At 45.6% G+C, this 19,840-nt stretch overlaps 1 protein-coding gene across 1 annotated transcript in view; it reads left to right on the top strand.

Annotated features, from left to right (window-relative positions):
- Nucleotides 1–19,840, top strand: part of LTBP4 (latent transforming growth factor beta binding protein 4) — a 272,071-nt gene that overhangs the window by 159,550 nt on the left and 92,681 nt on the right. Inside the window, exons 6-7 of the mRNA XM_040323145.1 lie at nucleotides 7,108–7,323; nucleotides 9,747–9,988. Of these exons, the coding sequence (XP_040179079.1) occupies nucleotides 7,108–7,323; nucleotides 9,747–9,988 (458 nt within the window). The remainder of the gene's footprint in view (nucleotides 1–7,107; nucleotides 7,324–9,746; nucleotides 9,989–19,840) is intronic.

Here is a 19,840-nt window from a genome sequence, read left to right as displayed (position 1 = left end):
TGAACCCCCGCTTTAAAGAGGAGCTAAAGTCTCCATACTTACCTGTCCAACAGTCCTGCACTGGCATCTTCTTCTGGGTGCCAGTCTTCGGGCCTCTATATTGGCCAGAGGGGGATAATGTCACTTCTGTGCATGCGCAGGAGGCAAATAAGACCAGCACTCAGAGACCGCTCCAGCACTGTAAGTTGTGCTGCGCATGCCCAGCTCAATTTACAGGGGAGATGGCAAGCAGGCACGTAGGGGCATTTTATTTCAGAAGAGGCGCTGCATGTCTCTTCTGCAATAAAAGCCTGCCTGCCCGCTGTACTTCAGCGGGACTTCAGTTCCGCTTAAAGCTATGTAGGGTTATACTGCTGCCTACAGGAGAACCTGACCTATGCTGCATAATTGTCATCAAGCTATGTCTCTCTATGGATTAAAGATAAAATAAAAAAATTGTATCCACTGTAAAAAACTTTTCTCTGAGTCCTTGAGGGACACAGCTTCATGATAATTAAGCAACATCCTAAAGCCTACAGGTGAAATAGACCTATGTTGCTTAATTGTCATTAAGCTGTGTCCCTCATTGGATGATATAGAAAACAGGATTTTGGTATGCACTGTAAAATCCTTTTCTCTGTGTCCATTGAGGGACATGCATTACTTGTGCCAGCACGATCTCTGTGTGTTAAGATGACTGACTTCTGCACATGCACTCGAGTTACATCATTCCATGCTTCCCAATCAAGGTGGCTTAAGACTGGCACCCGGAAGAAACCAGGGAGGAGATGCCAGTATGAATAGGGACTCTTCACAGACATCAGACCATTGGGGAGGAGTATTGTGACTTTAGTGCTGCTTTAGGCAACATAGGTCAATTTCTCTTGTAGGTGGCAGTATAACCCGCTGTTGCTTAATTATCATCAAGATGAGTCCCTCAATGAACAATAGGGAAAAAACACTTGTGGGCTTTGTGAAGAAAATAGACTTTACTCTGTATTTTCTCATAGGTTCGTTTTTTTTTTAAGAACCCCTGGACCGATCTGGATGAAATTTGGATATGTTGGTCCCCCAGATCGGAGCTATCAGGGGATATGTAATTGTAGGGATACCTTGTGTGGAAAGGGGTGTTCAAACTTTTGGGAAAATTGTGTGCTCTCTGCCTGGAGATAATTGGTTTATTCCTTAACTGATCTTAATATCTCCCAGGCAGAGAAAGGGCGGGTGTGGGGTACTCCTGTTTCAGCTTTACCGATGACTCTTATGTCTAAAGTCATCCTATGTCCACTAGGGGCATGGGATGACTGAGAAATGATATCTTGGATTACAGAAGATGGGACAGTAATGATAATTCACAATGTATTCCAGGATATCTTGAAATATTACAGGTTGTTGATTCTAAACCCAACCGGTCAATAGAAAGAGTTATTCATTCAATGTGGGAACACAGACTGTTAAGGTGTTTAATGTCGTCTGCTACTGTCATGTAAATGAACCTTAGTCTGGCTCTCAAGAACCTTTCATTGTGTGATGCTAATTGACACTGTATTGTGTGAATTTCTATTGATGATAAATGTGTATTGTATATCAGGTGAGAAGAGCTTATGTCGGAGTCACCTTGTCTGGGTAAATGATTAGTAATTAGCTCATGTAGATTATCTCGGAGACAGAATGTCTGTCTCCTAAATGATGTGTATTGGAGGCTCGTTAGTACCCATTGTATGATGTTGTGGGTGGAGTGTGTCATTGTCCATTTGATTACTGCAAGTATTCTTTTTGGTGTATATAAGAGCCTGCCTTCTCAATAAAGATGTTCTATGCCTGATACACCCTTCATGAAGTCTTGGCTCATGTTTGGGGGAATATTCTAACCATTGGGAAGAATCATCCTGGAAACTGCATTCATCTCCACTATCCCTCTACCTCCTATGGTAGCGATAATCACTTATGCTCGGCGATTGAGGGATGGAAAGAAGGCCGCAGTACCATAACCACTGCAGGTCTTAACAGGCTTAACCAATCAATTTAATACAATCTGCTTCAGTCTCCAGAACATAAAATGAGGGGAATCTCCCTACTGGGGATACAGACTGCAATAAAAACCTAAGGTTTTATTCATTCTCTACTTTGGTGGTTGTCAATTTATGAGGTATAAGATATCTCAGCTGCGTCGTCCCTTTTAGCACCAAAGAGCCGCACATGATACAGATGACTGTCAGAAACTGCAGACATACCAATGGAGATGGTCAGAGACTAAGGACATCTGACAGGAGTAGTTAGACACTGAAGACCAGCTGCAGGAGACAGTTAGACCCGGTTCACACTGGGGCGACTCGTCAGGCGACACAGCCGCCTGACAAGTCACGTCCCATTGTAGTCAATAGAACCGTTCTAATAGGAGCGACGCAAGTCGATCCGACTTAGAAAAGGGTTCTTGTACGACTTCAGGGGCGACTCGGGGCGATTTGCATTTACTTCTATACAGAAGTCATTTTGCAAGTCGCCTTGGAAGTCGTCTTCAGGTCGCCTGGCCGAGTCGCCCCCGAAGTCGTGCTGCCCCTGTGTGAACCGGCTCTTAGGAGATCACTGCTTTTTACAAACAAGGCTTGTACTAACCACTACTGACTGCTAAGGTCTTCAAAGAGCCACACAACAAGTACTAAAGGCCCCCCAGGTCAGGCACCGGGGTCCTACTCATTTCAAACAAACAAAAGCATTTTTTGGATTGACTTCCACTTTAAGTGACTTTGGGCATTCAAGATCTTGGCATAAGTATGGGTTTATGTAATATTCTCTTCCTGCAATGTTAGAATGCTTCAAGCACTCTATGTAAAAGAATGCGTACTGGTTTACGCTATAAGAGTTAACCATGCGTCTTTCCTCTTTGGACACAGACCCAGGCACATTTAGATTTCTCAATGCTGTGTCTTCAAGTGTCTGCTTTACATCAGAGACCGCGGCACAGTAAAGGCTCCGGGGGTGGGAGGAGTGCTTGGACTGAGATCTAGTGGACCAAAAATCTCCCGGACCTACCCTTATTCCGTCTGCTTCCACTCACTGTCACCGGGTGTTCCGTGCACAGGGACCTGCTCACTTGCGATGTTTGTGTGGGTGGAATAGTGACTGGATCAAGGCTGACTAGTTCTTGTGGCCTACAGCAGAGTGTGCGCTGTCATCATCCTCACGTGTATATCGCTGTGCAGCGATGTGTGCGTGGGCCGTAGGGACCCTCTAAAGAGCGTGCTGAAAGGCAACCAAGCCTCTCCTTGATTTATGTCCCTTAGGACATCATAAAATTACATGTAAAAATATTACTTCCCACCCATACTGCAGCTACAATATTTAAAACCAAACTTCAGCTCACAAGGGACAATAAAACAAAATTCCAGTCAAGAATAAAAAGCATGTATTTACAGGATAAAGGGACACAGCCCAGTTATTGCGTGGATCTACTATTCATCCTGCTAATGCTGCCTAGCAATCACTGGCACTGTGCTAAAGTCAACACGTTCTGGCAACAGAATCTTCATTGCCATACTACAATGGAAGACATATACACCATCATAGTATGGTCAACCCTATTAAAGACCCCAATATACTTCCAATAAAAAAGGGAGATAAAAACAGGCAGTGTAAGTAGAGTATTGACAAGGTTTAACCACTTGTAATCTTGAATTTAATGTGCAATTTAGTACTCAAAACCAATTTGCAAATCATACAAAACAAACACAAAACATTCTCAAAATACATATTGATACACCAACAAAAAATACACATAGGTACACAAATGGATTTTTCCTTTATCATACACTCAATTCGAAAATGGATCTGTCCTACAGCATACACTCCTCTTAAATTCTCCCGAACTATCTATAAAACAAAGGAAAATGGGTAAGGGGGGAGGATATAAATGGGGGTAGCGAGATGAAAATCTCTCTCCCCCTCGAAAGGAACGATAGATAAACACAGGGAAAAGGGGGATATAGATGTGCTTATATCGGGGCTACACTGTTCACCAAAGTGTTAGGTGACCCACCCAAAACACACTAGGATAACACTATATATTTTGTTTTCCTTTCTGGGATCGGGAGGGTGGGGAGGGGGATTTAGGACTGTGGAACGGTCCTGTACCCTATTCCTCTATTTATTTATTGTATTTGCCATGTGCCATGCCTCCTCATAAGAGAATTATACGACAAAAAATGATTAGTTAAACCCACAAGTGCTTTTTTTTTTACCGCTACTATTCTTTTATATTGGCTTTTACAAATGCAGCAATTTATAAATTGAATGAAAGGTTTAGCACTGGGCAACAGTTTTTGAAAGATAAAAAGTGCATTTTATATACAACTATACAGATCAGACCAAAATGGCCAACTATGGCCCAGATTCTGAAAGGGCTTACGGCGGCGCAACGCCATGTGCGCTGTCGTAAGTCCTAATCTGGGCCGTCGTATCTATGCGACTCATTCTTAGAATCAGTTTCGCATAGATAACCATTAGATCCGACAGGCGTAAGGCTCTTACGCTGTCAGATCTTGAATGCAATTTTTTTTTTCGCTGCTAGGTGTCGCCTCCGTCGTTTTCCCGATTGAGTTTGCAAATTAGCAAAATACGCGAATTCCCAAACGTATGCGCGGTCGACGCAGTGCAGATACGACGTTTACGTTAGATTTGCGACGCGTAAGTCGTTCCCGCGTCGAAATTTAAAAATTTACGTCATTTGCGTAAGTCGTCCGTGAATGGCGCTGGACGCCATTTACGTTCACGTCGAAACCAATGACGTCCTTGCAACGTCATTTAGCGCAATACACGTCTGGAAATTTTAGGGATGGCGCATGCGCAGTACGAACGCGCCTAATTTAAATGATCCACGCCCCCTACCCGGATCATTTGAATAGGCGGGCTTGCGCCGGAGGATTTACGCTACGCCGCCGCAACTTTACAGACCAGTTCTTTGTGAATAAAGCACTTGCCCGTAAAACTTGCGCCGGCGTAACGTAAACGAGATACGTTACGCCCGCATAGTTTTACGCCGAGATACGAGAATCTGGGTCTATATTTATAAAAGTTATAAGAGGTCTTAAAGCGGGATTCCACCCGCAATTTTTTTTTTTTTTTTAAGTCAGCAGCTACTAACACTGTAGGTGCTGACTTTTAATAATGACACTTACCTGTCCTAGTCGCCCGCGATGTCGGTCCCCCGACAGCGATCGCTGGGTCCTGACGCCTTTAACCTAACTAAAGGAAAACACGCAGTTTCCTACTGCACATGCGCGACTAGTGTGTCGCTTTGTGAATGGGCCGGCCGCTCTCTGGGATACACACAGTTCCCAGAAGGCAGCACGTCGGAGGACGAGGCAGAAGATCCACCACAGTGGAGGAAGAGGCAGAGGAGCTACTTCCGCATAGCAACCGCCCTTTCAGGTAAGTATAAAAACCTTTTTTTTTTTTTTTCTTTTTTCTATTTTTTTTTTTTGGGGGGGGGGTGGAAGTCTACTTTAAGGACAATAAAACATTCGAATAACTAGACTTTAGTCATTTAAAAGAAACAAAATAAAACATTATCACTTAGAGGTGACAATAAATACGTTTTTGTATGGCTTTTCAGTGTTTTATTGGAGAACTTGGACATTGGACTGAAGATCTTGGGCCAGTGTCCAACACCCCTGGGGCAAGCTCAATCTCCCATATCACTTATAGGACTCAATGATGGCCAAATCTGACCAAAGTGAAGTTGTGGCACAAGTCAAGTTGGAAACAATTTGAAGTCCTCATATGAAAACTAAATAGACCCATTGCTAAAGTCTTTAACATGTATCTAAATACCAAACTTTTTGTTCATTTTGGGGTAGGGAATGGTTAAAACCACTGTAAAATCCACTGTTAGGTTTATTGCCATTTGTGTCCCATTGGGAAAATACGTATACTTTCTGTACTGCACTGTTATTATGGTGACAACTCACAATTTAGCATTTTCTTCCGTTTGGGACTTATAGCCAACACAGAGAAATGTAATTTCCACAGCAGGGGCCAGATTCACGTAGCTCAGCGGATCTATAGATCCGCTCGATCTACGTGAATTAAGATCGGCTCCCGCAAGTTTAGGAGGCAAGTGGCTAATTCACAAACCACTTACCTCCAAACTTGCGACGGCGGATCCTAAATCCCCCGGCGGAATTCTAATTCCGCGGCTAGGGGAGTGTACTATTTAAATCAGGCGCGTTCCCGCGCCAATTTAAATGCGCATGCGCCGTCCGGGGAATTTCCCGGCGTGCATTGCTCCCACTGACGTCGCTAGGACGTCAGTGGTTTCGACGCTTACGTAAACGACGTCCGTCCGTATTCGAGAACGACTTACGCAAACGACGTTAAAAAATTCAAATTCGACGCGGGATTGCCGGCTATACTTAACATTGGCTGCGCCTGATAAAAGAATGGGTAAGTATACGGCGGGAAAGCCGCTATGGAAACGTCGTAAGAAGACTGCGTCGGGTACGCGTACGTTCGTGAATTTGCGTATCTCGCTGATTTACATATTATTTATCGTAAATCAGCGGGAACGCCCCCGGCGCCATTTTTAAATAGAAAAAAAGATCCGACAGTGTAACACATTGTAACACTGTCAGATCTTAGCCCTATCTATGCGTATCTGATTCTATGAATCAGGCGCATAGATAGGACCAGTGTAAGTCAGAGATACGATGGTGTATCTGTAGATACACCGTCGTATCTCTTTGTGAATCTGGCCCCAGGTATACAAACAGCAATAATAACCTCAGCACTCTATTCGAAATGAAAGAAACAACTGGATCTTTCATATTAACTGTTCATTATCCAAGCAGATATCTGACAGCCCCCAAGGTCTGGGGCCCGGTTTTCTGAAGTACCTTTGGACGATAAAAGCAGAATGCTGATTGACTGCAATGTTTTTCTGCACATACTCAATTCACACGCAACTGTCATGTGCTGCTTCTCATATCTTATCTTTTGTTTTTGTATGATTTATTTCAGAATGGCATTCCACGTTCTTTCCAATATTACCTCCTACCAATTACTGAGAAAACTATTGACAAAGTTCAAATGTACTAACTTTTTTTCGTATGACTTTTTTTTTTCTTTTAACAGTTCTTTGCCCTATGCTGTGCAAGAATGGTGGTGTATGTATAAAGAAGGACCAGTGTTTGTGCCCACCGAACTTCACAGGGAGATTTTGCCAAATTCCGTTATCTCCAGGAAATGGGATAGCTGCTTATACCATAAGGAACAGCAGCGAGGGGCAGAATTCACAAATGAAATCTGTGCACACTTTGCCTTTATCCAACCACCAGCCAGAAAAAGACGGTAAAGTATATTTCTTCAAATGTACAGACTTAACTGTATTTCCACCACTGCCATCTGGCACATTGTTATGTTGAGCTTTACACAGTGGGGGGAATTTACTAAAACCTGAAGAGTGCAAAATCTGGTACAGCTATGCATGGTAGCCAATCAGCTTCTAACTTCAGCTTGTTCAATTAAAGCGGAGGTCCACACAAAAAGTTAACCTCCGCTATTCCAAACCATCCCCCCCTCTGGTGTCACATTTGGCACCTTTCGGGGGAGGGGGGTGCAGATACCTGTATAATATAGGTATTTGCACCCACTTCCACGAATAGTCTCCCACGGGAGTCACGCCCCCTTCCCATCCCCCCGCTGTCTTCTGGGAAACACACTGGTCGCAGGAGACAGCGAGGACCCGTGAGGACGCACCACGCGACTTGCGCAAGCACAGTAGGGAACCAGGCAGTGAAGCCGCAATGCGTCACTTCCTGATTCCCTCACCGAGAATGGCAGCGGGGCAGCCGAGAGACGAGCGATTGCTTGGCTTCGGCTGCCGACATTGTGGGCACCCTGGACAGGTAAGTGTTCATTTATTAAAAGTCAGCAGCTGCACTATTTGTAGCTGCTGGCTTTTAATAGTTTTATTTTTAGGTGGATCTCCGCTTTAAAGTTTTAAAGGTAAATTTTTTTTCCTAAATAGCTTCCTTTACCTTAGTGCAGTCCTCCTTCACTTACCTCATCCTTTCGATTTTGCTTTTAAATGTCCTTATTTCTTCTGAGAAATCCTCACTTCCTGTTCTTCTATCTGTAACTCCACACAGTAATGCAAAGCTTTCTCCCTGGTGTGGAGTGTCATGCTCACCCCCTCACTTTTTTGAGATTGAGAGCTGGTTCTCTATTTTTCAGGCGGAAAAAGTTCCTATCGCAAAATCCACTCGTCTGTATCCAATTCCGACTAGTAAAAAAAACACGCAAGAGCCGAACTGCCTATTGAACTTCATTGATCTTGGCTCAACGTATGTCTTGTACGTCACCGCGTTCTTGACAGACGGAATTTCCGACAACATTTGTGTAACCGTGTGTAGGCAACACAAGTTTGAGCCAACATTCCGTTGGAAAAAAAAAACACATTTTTCTTGTCGGAATTTCCAATCGTGTGTACAGGGCATTAGTAATAAAGTGTAGATGGTTGTAAATGGTCAAACATTATGCATGCACCAAGTGCTGGGAGATGACCGTAACATACTGTAAACGCACATCTGGTCAGGCCATTGGTAGAACCTCTTGTCTTCAACTAGAGTTTCTTTATCAATATAGGGGTAGATTCAGGTAGAATTGCTTATTTTTGTGCGGGCGTAGCGTATCTCAGATACGCTACGCCGCCATAACTTAGGCAGGTTCTGGGGTAGATTCAGGTAAGAGATACGATGGCGTATCTCCAGATACGCCGTCGTATCTCTGAGTGTGCGGCGTCGTATCTATGCGCCTGATTCATAGAATCAGTTACGCATAGATTTGACTAAGATCCGACCGGTGTAAGTCTCTTACGCCGTCGTATCTTAGTTGCAATTTTAGGCTGGCCGCTAGGTGGCGCTTCCGTATATTTACGCGTTGAATATGCAAATTAGGTAGATACGCCGGTTCAGAAACGTACGTTTGCCCGGCGCATTTTTCCGGCGTAAAGTTACCCCTGCTATATGAGGCGTATCCTATTTTAAGTATGGACGTCGTTCCCGCGTCAAATTTAGAAAATTTTACGTTGTTTGCGTAAGTCGTTCGCGAATAGGGATTTGCGTAATTTACGTTCACGTCGAAAGCATTGACTTTTTGCGGGTTTTTTTGGAGCATGCGCACTGGGTTACATTCACAGACGGCGCATGCGCCGTTAGTCAAAAACGTCATTTATGTGGGGTCATGTTTTATTTGCATAAAACACGCCCACCTCTTCACAATTTGAATTAGGCCCGATTACGCCGGCAGATTTACGCTACGCCGCCGTAACTTAGGACGCAGGTTCTTGGTGAATACAGAACCTGCCTCACTAAGTTACGGCGGCGTAGCGTATCTGAGATACGCTACGCCCGCACAAAAATAAGCAATTCTACCTGAATCTACCCCTCTGTATTCACCAAGAACCTGCGCCCCAAGTTACGCCGGTCGGATCTTAGTCAAATCTATGCGTAACTGATTCTATGAATCACGCGCATAGATACGACGCCGCACACTCAGAGATACGACGGCGTATCTGGAGATACGCCGTCGTATCTCTTACCTGAATCTACCCCATAACGTTTTTAATACAGGATGATGAAGAAGGGGTAGGAGATATTTTTTTTTATCAGCGAGCTGCCAAAAAAAAAAAAAGATAAATCTGATTATGTTCTTTAGCTTTCTTCATGGATGATCCTGTTAGAATTGCTCTGATCTGTTTTCTCTTCTCACAGGCCTTATTTCTGTTGTGAATGTCCACGTTAAACACCCTCCAGAAGCCTCTGTGAACATCCATCAGGTGGAGAAAGTAGATGGTCCTGAGGGCCAGGCAAATGGCGGAAGCAGGGTTGCTTCACCAAATCAGAGGATCAGAATCCCTATACATAGAGTACAGGCTCAGAGTAGTCCCAGAATCAATGGCTACTCAGAAACATCTGGCTATGTGTACTGCTTCAGACGACTAGACAATGGACAGGTAAAAAAAATAATTAGAGATGTTAAAGTATTTCTTAAAGTGATAATAAACACACCCCTGTTTAATTTACATTATCCCTTCTCTTTCTGTATATGGATGACGGTACTGTAATTAATTTGATAAAACAAACATCTAAGTACCTTTCCCCTAATCGTTATACAGCTGTCACATGATCCAGCTCTTTCCCAGCCTACTTGTAGGGAAACAGTGGCAGGAGGAGGTTTTAGTCCTCTGTTGCTGGTCACATGTTCAATATACAGAGCAAAAATAAATAATATAAAAGTTAAAATAAACTGTTTTAAGTTGTCAAAAGAATATATATTTGAAATCAAATCTTTATTATTTTTAGCAATAACATGGTGTGGGTAAATTTCTGCCAGTCACAGGCTGTGTAACACCCCTCCAGCCTGTGTCTTAGAATAACAGGGAGGTGAAGCCTCCATCAATTAAGATGTAATACCCCACTCCCTTTTTGTTTAGCTGGTTAGAGGGCATGGAGGAGGAGGGAGGATGTGAGCTGTCATTTACCACTGTGTATAGGCCTACATGTTTCTCAGACACAATAGGGAGGAAATGCTCAGCATAGAAACACAATGTGTACTAGCTGCCAACACTGATCTGCAGAATCCCCAAATGCACTGTGGGCATGGACAGAAGGGGGAGATACAGAACAAATCCAGTAGCTGATGACATTTATCCTGCAAGGCTAGTTAAAAACACCTGAACATATTCAAAAATACGGGGGTTTGGTCACACTATATGGACATATAGTGCTAAGCCCACTTACCGCAACAAAATACCGCAAATTAGTGGGTCCTAACCTAGAAATAGAATGAAAGAACCGGTGTCTCAACCATGGGAGATAAACTCCTCTATATGGGAGAACTGAAGGCATTTCTCCTATGCATTGGTGGCCACTAATAAGAGGTAATGAGAAGAAGAAGAACACAAACAGGGAAGTAAAAAACCTATATTGCAGAAAAAATTTAGTATATCTTTTCTGCAATATAAAAACATTCCTGCTCACAAATTTTGGAAAACATTAAAACACCCTATAACCTAAACCCTAAAGTGAATATACAGGGCCAGATTCAGAAAGAACTGCGGCGGCGTAACGTATCGTCTTTAAGTTACACCGCCGCAAGTTTTCCTCGTAAGTGCCTGATTCACAAAGCACTTGAGTATAAACTTGCGGCGGAGTAACGTAAAGACGTCCGGCGCAAGCCCGCCTAATTCAAATGGGGCGTGTACAATTTAAATTAGGCGCGCTCCCGCGCCCGACGTACTGCGCATGCTCCGTTTTGAAATTCCCACCGTGCTTTGCGCGAAGTGATGTAATTTTTTTGAACGGCGACGTGCGTAACGTACTTTCGTATTCCCGGACGTCTTACGCAAAAAAAAAAAAATTTGAAATTCGACCCGGGAACGACGGCCATACTTTAACATGGCTCGTCTAAAGTTAAGCCTTGTTATGGCAGGCTTAACTTTGCGACGGGAAAAAATTACTAGCAAATACGTAATGAACGTGAAAACCTTTGTGGATCGCCGTAAAAGCTCATTTGCATACCCGACGCTGGAAAACGACGCAAACTCCACCCAGCGGCGGCCGAAGTATTGCAGCCTAAAATCCGACGGTGTAAGTCAATTACACCTGTCTTATCTTAGGGCTATCTATGCGTAACTGATTCTATGAATCAGGCGCATAGATACTCTGAGAGATACGACGGCGTATCAGGAGATACGACGGCGTATCTCTTCTGTGAATCTGACCCACAGTTTCGAACAGGGTCACTTGTGCGGCACATAGGGGTAACTTTCACGCAGGTGCATTCTCATCAAATCCCGAAACCAGTTGGGGACCACGTTCATGTTAGAATCAAACATTATGGCGGTTCCCTGGCTTAGAGATGAGCCATAGACAGTGTGCAGCAATGAATGCAATGTAACTTGCACTAGTAATGGCTAGCGAGCCATAGCAACTACATTCTTCCTCCTGCTTGTCTTGACGAGTAAACCTTTTATAGTGGCCTTGTTTTATACCCCACATGTTTCTCCGTACTCAAGCTATTGCCGGACTCTCAAGGCTCCCCTGAACTGGACCTCCCCCTATTTATCACTCACACTGGGAGGAAGGCTGATCCAAGGCAAAAAAAGCCCGGAACTGCGATGCAAACAGTTAACCCTTTCCTCAGCCTGGACAAGTCAACTTTCTAACTAATACAAAGAAACTCACACTAAAGGCAACCTGCCCACAGTATATAGTACTACCCCTCAAACTTTTAAAAAGGAAGTCATATTTAGACACATACTTCACGAAATGGATACTGTTAACATTTATCAGACTGAACATATATAGACGTGAAGATACGCTTACTTCATCAATATTGTATCCTTTAAATCATACAGATCAGAACATCAAAAGAAATGTCAGGTAAACTTTATTAACTTTCTTCAGAGGTTAAATATCAAACACTGTAAATGGATTGCCATGATTAAGGCCGCATAGCAGGCAAAACTTGTTGGTGGTGTTTGATATTGTTGTGATCAAGGCCACGTGTCGGCCGAAAAACGCTGGGTGCTGTTTGATATGTAAGCTCCAAGGAAAGTTAATAAAAAAGCTTTTATGAGACTTCCCTTTTGATGTGTTGATCTCAGAGGATTCCTTAGTCAGAAAAAGCTTTTTCTGTGCTCTTCTCCTGTTTAGGTTTATTATTGGGGCTTGTGACTTATTACTTATGATTTTCCTGACTTCATGGCTAAGCCCTGCTGCTGTCCGTTGAAACTGCCTCACTGGCCTATGATTAGACAGGGTGATGGCAGTTAAAAAAGTTTAGCCATGATGTCGGAGAAAGTCAGACTCCGAGTAACAAAGTGAACCTGAATCAGAGAGGGGCACAGAAAATGCTGTTGTGATTAACAAAAACAATAAAAGGTAAGAACATCTGCCTTAAGGCAGGACTTTTTCCAACTTTATTACTGAGGTTAAGTTCACTTTACCTTAACCTTCATCCCCCATCTTCCACCCAATGGAGCCCTTAACACAGTCTTTCTCAATGTTTTTGACACAGAGGAGCCCAATGCAATAATTTTCCAGGCTCAAGGAAACCCTGCTAATATTTACTATGTCTATAACTCATGGTACATTAGTGTGATAGCTACTGGGTGGGATGCTTTGTGGTCAATGGGAAGAGTCCCCCCTCACCAGGCCCGGACTGGGACAAGAAATAGGCCCGGGCATTTTAAACTGGGCAGCCCAGTCCCTGGGGGGAGTAGGTCGGAGATGTGGGGCAGGCGTTCGCAGGGGTGATCTTCACACCTCAGATCACCCCATTACTATATCACCCTGAACGCCTGTTCCCCACTGTATCCCACCCACACATCTGTACCTCTCAAACCCCCCACCACACACACACATCAGTTCCTCTCTGTACCCCCTGCACATCTGCCCACCCCCTCATCTCACACACACACACACGAATTAGTTCTGTACCAGTACCCCCTGATCATCTGACCCCCCCCCCCCCCCTCACCACACACACACACATCAGTTCCTCTTTGTACCCCCCTGCACATCTGACCCCCCCCCCCTTCACCACACACACACACATCAGTTCCTCTCTGTAGCCCCCTGTACATCTGACCCCCCTCACCATACACATCAGTTCCTCTCTGTACCCCCCTGCACATCTGACCCCCCCTCACCATACACACACATCAGTTCCTCTTTGTACCCCCCTGTACATCTCCCCCCCCCCCCCCTTCACCACACACACACATCAGTTCCTCTCTGTACCCCCCTGTACATCTGACCCCCCTCACCACACACATCAGTTACTCTCTGTACCCCCCTGCACATCTGCCCCCCCTCACCACACACACACACACATCAGTTCCCCTCTGTACCCCCCTGCACATCTGACCCCCTCACCACACACATCAGTTCCTCTCTGTACCCCCCTGCACATCTGACCCCCCCCCCCTCACCACACACACACATCAGTTCCTCTCTGTACCCCCTGCACATCTGACCCCCCCCTCACACACACAAACATCAGTTCCTCTCTGTACCCCCCTGCACATCTGACCCCCTCTCACCACACACACAAACATCAGTTCCTCTGTACCCTCCTGCACATCTGACCCCCCCCCCCCCTCACCACACACACACATCAGTTCCTCTCTGTACCCCCCTGCACATCTGACCCCCTCACCACACACATCAGTTCCTCTCTGTACCCCCCTGCACATCTGACCCCCTCAACACACCAGTTCCTCTCTGTACCCCCCTGCACATCTGACCCCCTCACCACACACATCAGTTCCTCTCTATACCCCCCTGCACATCTGACCCCCTCAACACACACACACACACCAGTTCCTCTCTGTACCCCCCTGCACATCTGACCCCCCTCACCACACACACACATCAGTTCCTCTCTGTACACAGTGCAATGCACTATAAAACTTGACAACAGAGTAAAAGTTTTATTTCATGTGACTGGGTGCAGGCTGCAGCACTGAGCATGCTGCCTGTGCTTTTAACTATACCTGAGCCAGCGGCGGTGATAGCTTGACCTCCAGGAGAGCGGCGCTGCTAACTGTCCTCAACAACAGATCCCTCAGCGATCAGGAGGAGGGGGAGCGAATATCACGCCAAGCCCAGAGGTACATGCAGGGCTTCCATCACACCCGCTCCGGCCGGTTCCATGGATCCTGTAGCACTTACGGCCGGCTGCTCTGTGTCCCGGCTCTCTCCCCTCTTCTTCTGCTAGGCACTCGGGATAGAGATGTCCGGGATGTATTAGCTGGCGCCATAAGGCATGTTGTTTAAAAATGCCGGTCCACTCCTGCCTATTGCTAGAACCGGCCTGGCCCCTGAGTGTAACTATAACTCCAGCGCGGCCGGCCCGCGCGGTGTCTATCCCCTGCATGTGCTTCCTGCATGTCAGAGGACACTGAGGACAGGAGCCTTCTCTTCCGTCTTTAGGAATGCCCGTATAGCGGAAGATGAGCAGCAGCCGCGGTCTGTGTTAACCCCGTCCTGACCGCGGTTGCTGCTTACCTCCCGCTGTGCGGCCCAATCATCAGTCCAGGGACCGCAGCCCACCGGGAAAATGCCCGGTGTGCCCTATGGCCAGTCCAGGCCTGCCCCTCACATATTGCTAAAATGATCATTGGTGTCAGTGGTTAATCATCTGAGAGTCCAAAGTTGCTCATTGTTCAAGGGATCCCTAGCAACCTCTGGAGGAACCCTGGCTGGGGAAGGCTGCCTGAGGCCTTGTACACACGACCGAACATGTCTGCTGAAACTGGTCCGCGGACCAGTTTCCGCGGACATGTTCGGTCGTCTGTACGGCCGACCGGACAATTTTCCGGCGGATCGGACAGGTTTCCAGCGGACAAATGTTTCTTAGCATGCTAAGAAACATGTCCGCTGGAAGCCTGTCCGTCGGACATGTTCGGTCGTCTGTACGACTCACCGGACATGTCCGCTCGGCCGAAAGCCCTCGCATGCGTCGAAGTGATTCGACGCATGCGTGGAAGCATTGACCTTCCATGGTTGCGCACGTCGCCGCCTCATCGGCGCGGCGACGGCGCGGCCACGTCACTGCGTTTGCTGTCCGCGGGAAATTTGGTCTGATGGTGTATACAGCCATCAGACCAAAATCCGCCATCGGACATGTCCCGTCGTGTGTACGAGGCCTAATGCAATTCCTAAGACAAATTAACCCCTAAATCCTTCACACTTAACCTTACCTACATGTACTATTGGCACCAAACAAAATACTCTTGTGTAGCACCCTCCTAGGTAGGTGCTAGGATAGTTAGATAGGTGTAGGAATGTGTTTTTGATAGGTAAATTTAGTTGCCACACTGTAGGTGTAGTGTAATTTTTTGTGAAGGGAAAAGCATAGTTTGGTTTGCTGTAACCAGTGAGCTGTGATTATTTAGTTAGGCCTAATCTGTGTGCTCTGCTGCTGCCAGCCTGCTGGATAGCTTCCTCTGTATCCAGGCAACTTGAGAAGTTTCTGGACGATAGGTGTGGATCTATGCATATGGTAGCATGGATATTGATACAGCCTTAGTCTATCCCAAAGAAGCAGGCTCTGAAGGCATGCTTGGAGATCACACAAGGATCTGGGTCTTGTCCTGAAGAGGAGGAGTCCAGCCTGACAGGGGCAGGCTGCCCTATTAGGCACAGGCTGTTATGTGGAGACCTGAAGTGGGCAACCTGAGGGAGGAATGCAAAGACCCAGGGGCTCAGAAGAAGCTGACTGAGGTGACCTGTCTGCCACAGATCTGTCTGGTATGACTGGAGGGCATCGCTTGGGAGATTGGAAGAATGTATCCATCTGTCCTTGGGCCTTGTGAATACAGACATTGCTGGATCTTGGGGACTTTGTGCTCTAGCTACCCTTCTGATGCCTAGTTATAGTTATAGTGAGCTGTGGGTCTGTTCAAGGGGACACCAGCTGGTGTCCTGAAGAGCTCTGTGAAGCTACCGTACTACTTAAAGGGACTTTTCTCCACTGGCTCTACTACTACTTAAGCTAAAAGATTGAGTCCTCTGTGTACATAGGGCCAAATCCACAAAGACCCGGCGTAACGGCGAATTTCTAATTTAAGTTACACTGCCTTAAAATTTCTACCTAAGTGCCCGATCCACAAAGCACTTACCTAGAAATTTCTGGCCGTGTAACTTAAATTCTGCTGGCGCAAGGCGTTCCTCATTTCATGGGGGCGATTCCCATTTAAATGAGGCGCGCTCCCGCGCCTGCCGTACTGCACATGCTCGTGATGTCATTTTCCCGACGTGCATAGCGCGAAATTACGTTACGTCGGGCTTTGTGGATTGCGACGGGTCAACAAAGTTGCGTCGGGAAAAAAAAAAGATACGGCGCGAAAAAATGGTCTGAAGACAGAAGGGTCTGCTTTTACATGGTGTACTAACTTTTCACCATGTAAAAGCAGCCCTAATTTTGCGTATGCAATTTAATACTTACGGAGAAAAAACGAAGCAGAAAAGCTTCGTGGATCTCCGTAAGTGCTAATTTGCATACCCGAGGCGGCATTTCGACACGAAATGCCCCCAGCGGCGGATGCGGTACTGCATCCTAAGATCCGGCAGTGTAATTCAATTACAGATGCCGGATCTTCTCCCTAACTATGGAAAACTGATTCTGTGGATCAGTTCCATAGTTAGGACCAGGGATACGACGGAGTAACAGCAGTTACTCCGTCGTATCTCTTTTGAGGATTTGGCCCATAGTTCTTCTTCTTGGAGTATCCCACCACTTGCCTCATCCCTATCTAAGTTCTCCAAAAATAAAAACAACATCCCCTAGACTGGTCCTTGGAGAAAGAGTGAATGAGCCTGTTGTGTGGCTGGCTGCGGGACTGAAGTTGGGAAGGCGTGGACAGTAATTCTGCAACTCCAACGGGAGTAGCGCTACACTTGTATTGAGGTTGTGGTACAGAAAACCACCATTTCAACTTATACATGACTAGTAAAAAATAAGACTAATGTATAACATCCAGGGTTTATTTTTATGTTTAAAGTATCAAATTGTATTCTGGAGAAAACCAATACCCATGACTATACGTAGTAAAGTTTAGCTGGAAATAAAAAAAAAGTCTTACGTAAGCCAAGCAACATGTGAGTGCACTTTCCTCGGCAGCTCTGATACCAATCACAGTGAGCACACAGCTGCTAACAGCCGGACCGTATTAGGCTCCTACAGGTGCAGGCAATCACATTGGCTATTAGCCAAAAACCTGGAATGAATTAAGATTGGAGTGTTCTCTACACTCCTCATGTCATTCCCCAAAATCCAAACCATACATGAGAAGATTGTGTGCAGAGGAGACTTTCATTTGATATCATGTACACTCTAGCAAAGCTATAGTACAGTGCCTTGAAAAAGTATTCATAAGCCTTGACATTTTCCACAATTGTCATGTTACAACCAAAAACATACACGAAGTGGCACATAATTGTGAAGTGGAAGGAAAATTGTAAATGATTTTCAAAATGTTTTACAAATAAATATCTGTAAAGTGTGGCGTGCCTTTGTATTCAGCCCCCCTGAGTCAATACTTTGTAGAACCACCTTTCACTTCAATTACAGCGGCAAGTCTTTTTGGGGATGTCTCTACCAGCTTTGCACATCTAGAGAGTGAAATTTTTGCCCATTCTTCTTTGCAAAACAGCTCAAGATCTGTGAGATTGGATGGAGAGCGTCTGTGAACAGCAATTTTCAAGTCTTGCCACAGATTCTCAATTGAATTTAGGTCTGGACTTTGACTGGGCCATTCTAACAGATGAATATGCTTTGATCTAAACCATTCCATTGTAGCTCTGGCTGTATGTTTAGAGTCGTTGTCCTGCTGGAAGTGAACCTCTGCCACAGTCTCAAATCTTTTGCAGACTCTTATCAAGTTTTCTTCTAAGATTGCCCTGTATTTGGCTCCATCCATCTTCCCATCAACCCTGACCAGCTTCCATGTAACTGCTGAACCTCACAACATGACGCTGCCACCACCATGTTTCACGGTGGGGATGGTGTGTTCAGGGTGATGTGCGGTGTTAGTTTTTCACCACACATAGGGCCGGATTCAGAGACAACTTACGCCGACGTATCTGTTGATACGCCGCGTAAGTTCTAGGATGCGCCGTATTCACAGTACAAGATGCGCCTGAATTCTGACTTCCTACGACGACGTAAGTCTCCTACGCCGTCGTATCTTGGGTGCATATTTACGCTGGCCGCTAGGGGCGCTTCCGTTGATTTATGCGTCTAATATGTAAATGAGAAAGATACGCCGATTCATGTACGTACTTACGCCCGTCCCAGTAATCTACGCCGTTTACGTAAGGCGTACGTCCGGCGTAAGTTTACCCCTCATAAAGCAGGGGTAAGTCATGTTAAGGTATGGACGTCGGAAACGTCGGAACAGCTGTCGTATTTTATGTCGTTTACGTAAGTCGTACGTGAATGGGGCTGGGCGTAAGTTACATTGAGCCGTCGTATCTTAGGGAGTATATGCAACGTGATTCTGAGCATGTGCGCGCATGCGCCATCGTTCGGGCATGCATTTACATGGGATCACAGTTAATTTTAATACAACACGCCCACTGCCTTGCTACTTTGAATTAGGCGGGCTTACGCCGGCCATTTTACGTTACGCCGGCGCAAGAAAGGGAGCAAGTGCTTTGTGAATACAGTATGAGCCTCTCTATGTTACGTCGGCGTAGCGCATATCAGATGCGCTACGCCGCTCTAAAGATACGCCGATCTCTCTGAATCCGGCCCACACTGTTTTTCTTTTGGGCCAAAAAGTTAAATATTGATGTAGCGCCCTGGGGTTTAGTCAAGGAACTCCTCACCAAATTCCTTGTCAGGAGTAGCTACTGCAGTTAATTGATAATTTAATACATTTTCTCCCACTCTGTTCCGGCCGCACCTAGAGTATGCTGTCCAATTCTGGGCACCAGTCCTCAGGAAGGATGTACTGGAAATGGAGTACAAAGAAGGGCAACAAAGCTAATAAAGGGTCTGGAGGATATTAGTTATGAAGAAAGGTAGCAAGCACTGAACTTATTCTCTCTGTAGAAGAACGATTGAGAGGGGATATGATTTCAATTTAAAAATACCATACTGTTGACCCCACAATAGGGATAACATTTTTTTGTGGAAGGCAGTTTAACAAGACATGTGGCCACTCATTAAAATTAGAAGAAAAGAGGATTAACCATAAACTACGTAGAGGGTTCGTTACTGTAAGAGCGGGCAGGATGTGGAATTCCCTTCCACAGGTGGTTGTCTCAGTGGAGGGCATCGATAGTTTTAC

The sequence above is a fragment of the Rana temporaria genome, chromosome 9 (genome assembly GCF_905171775.1).
Source record: "Rana temporaria chromosome 9, aRanTem1.1, whole genome shotgun sequence".
In the NCBI taxonomy this organism is placed as follows: Eukaryota; Metazoa; Chordata; class Amphibia; order Anura; family Ranidae; genus Rana; species Rana temporaria.
The sequence above is the reverse complement of the archived record's forward strand: the minus strand, read 5'-3'. Positions and strand labels throughout refer to the sequence as shown.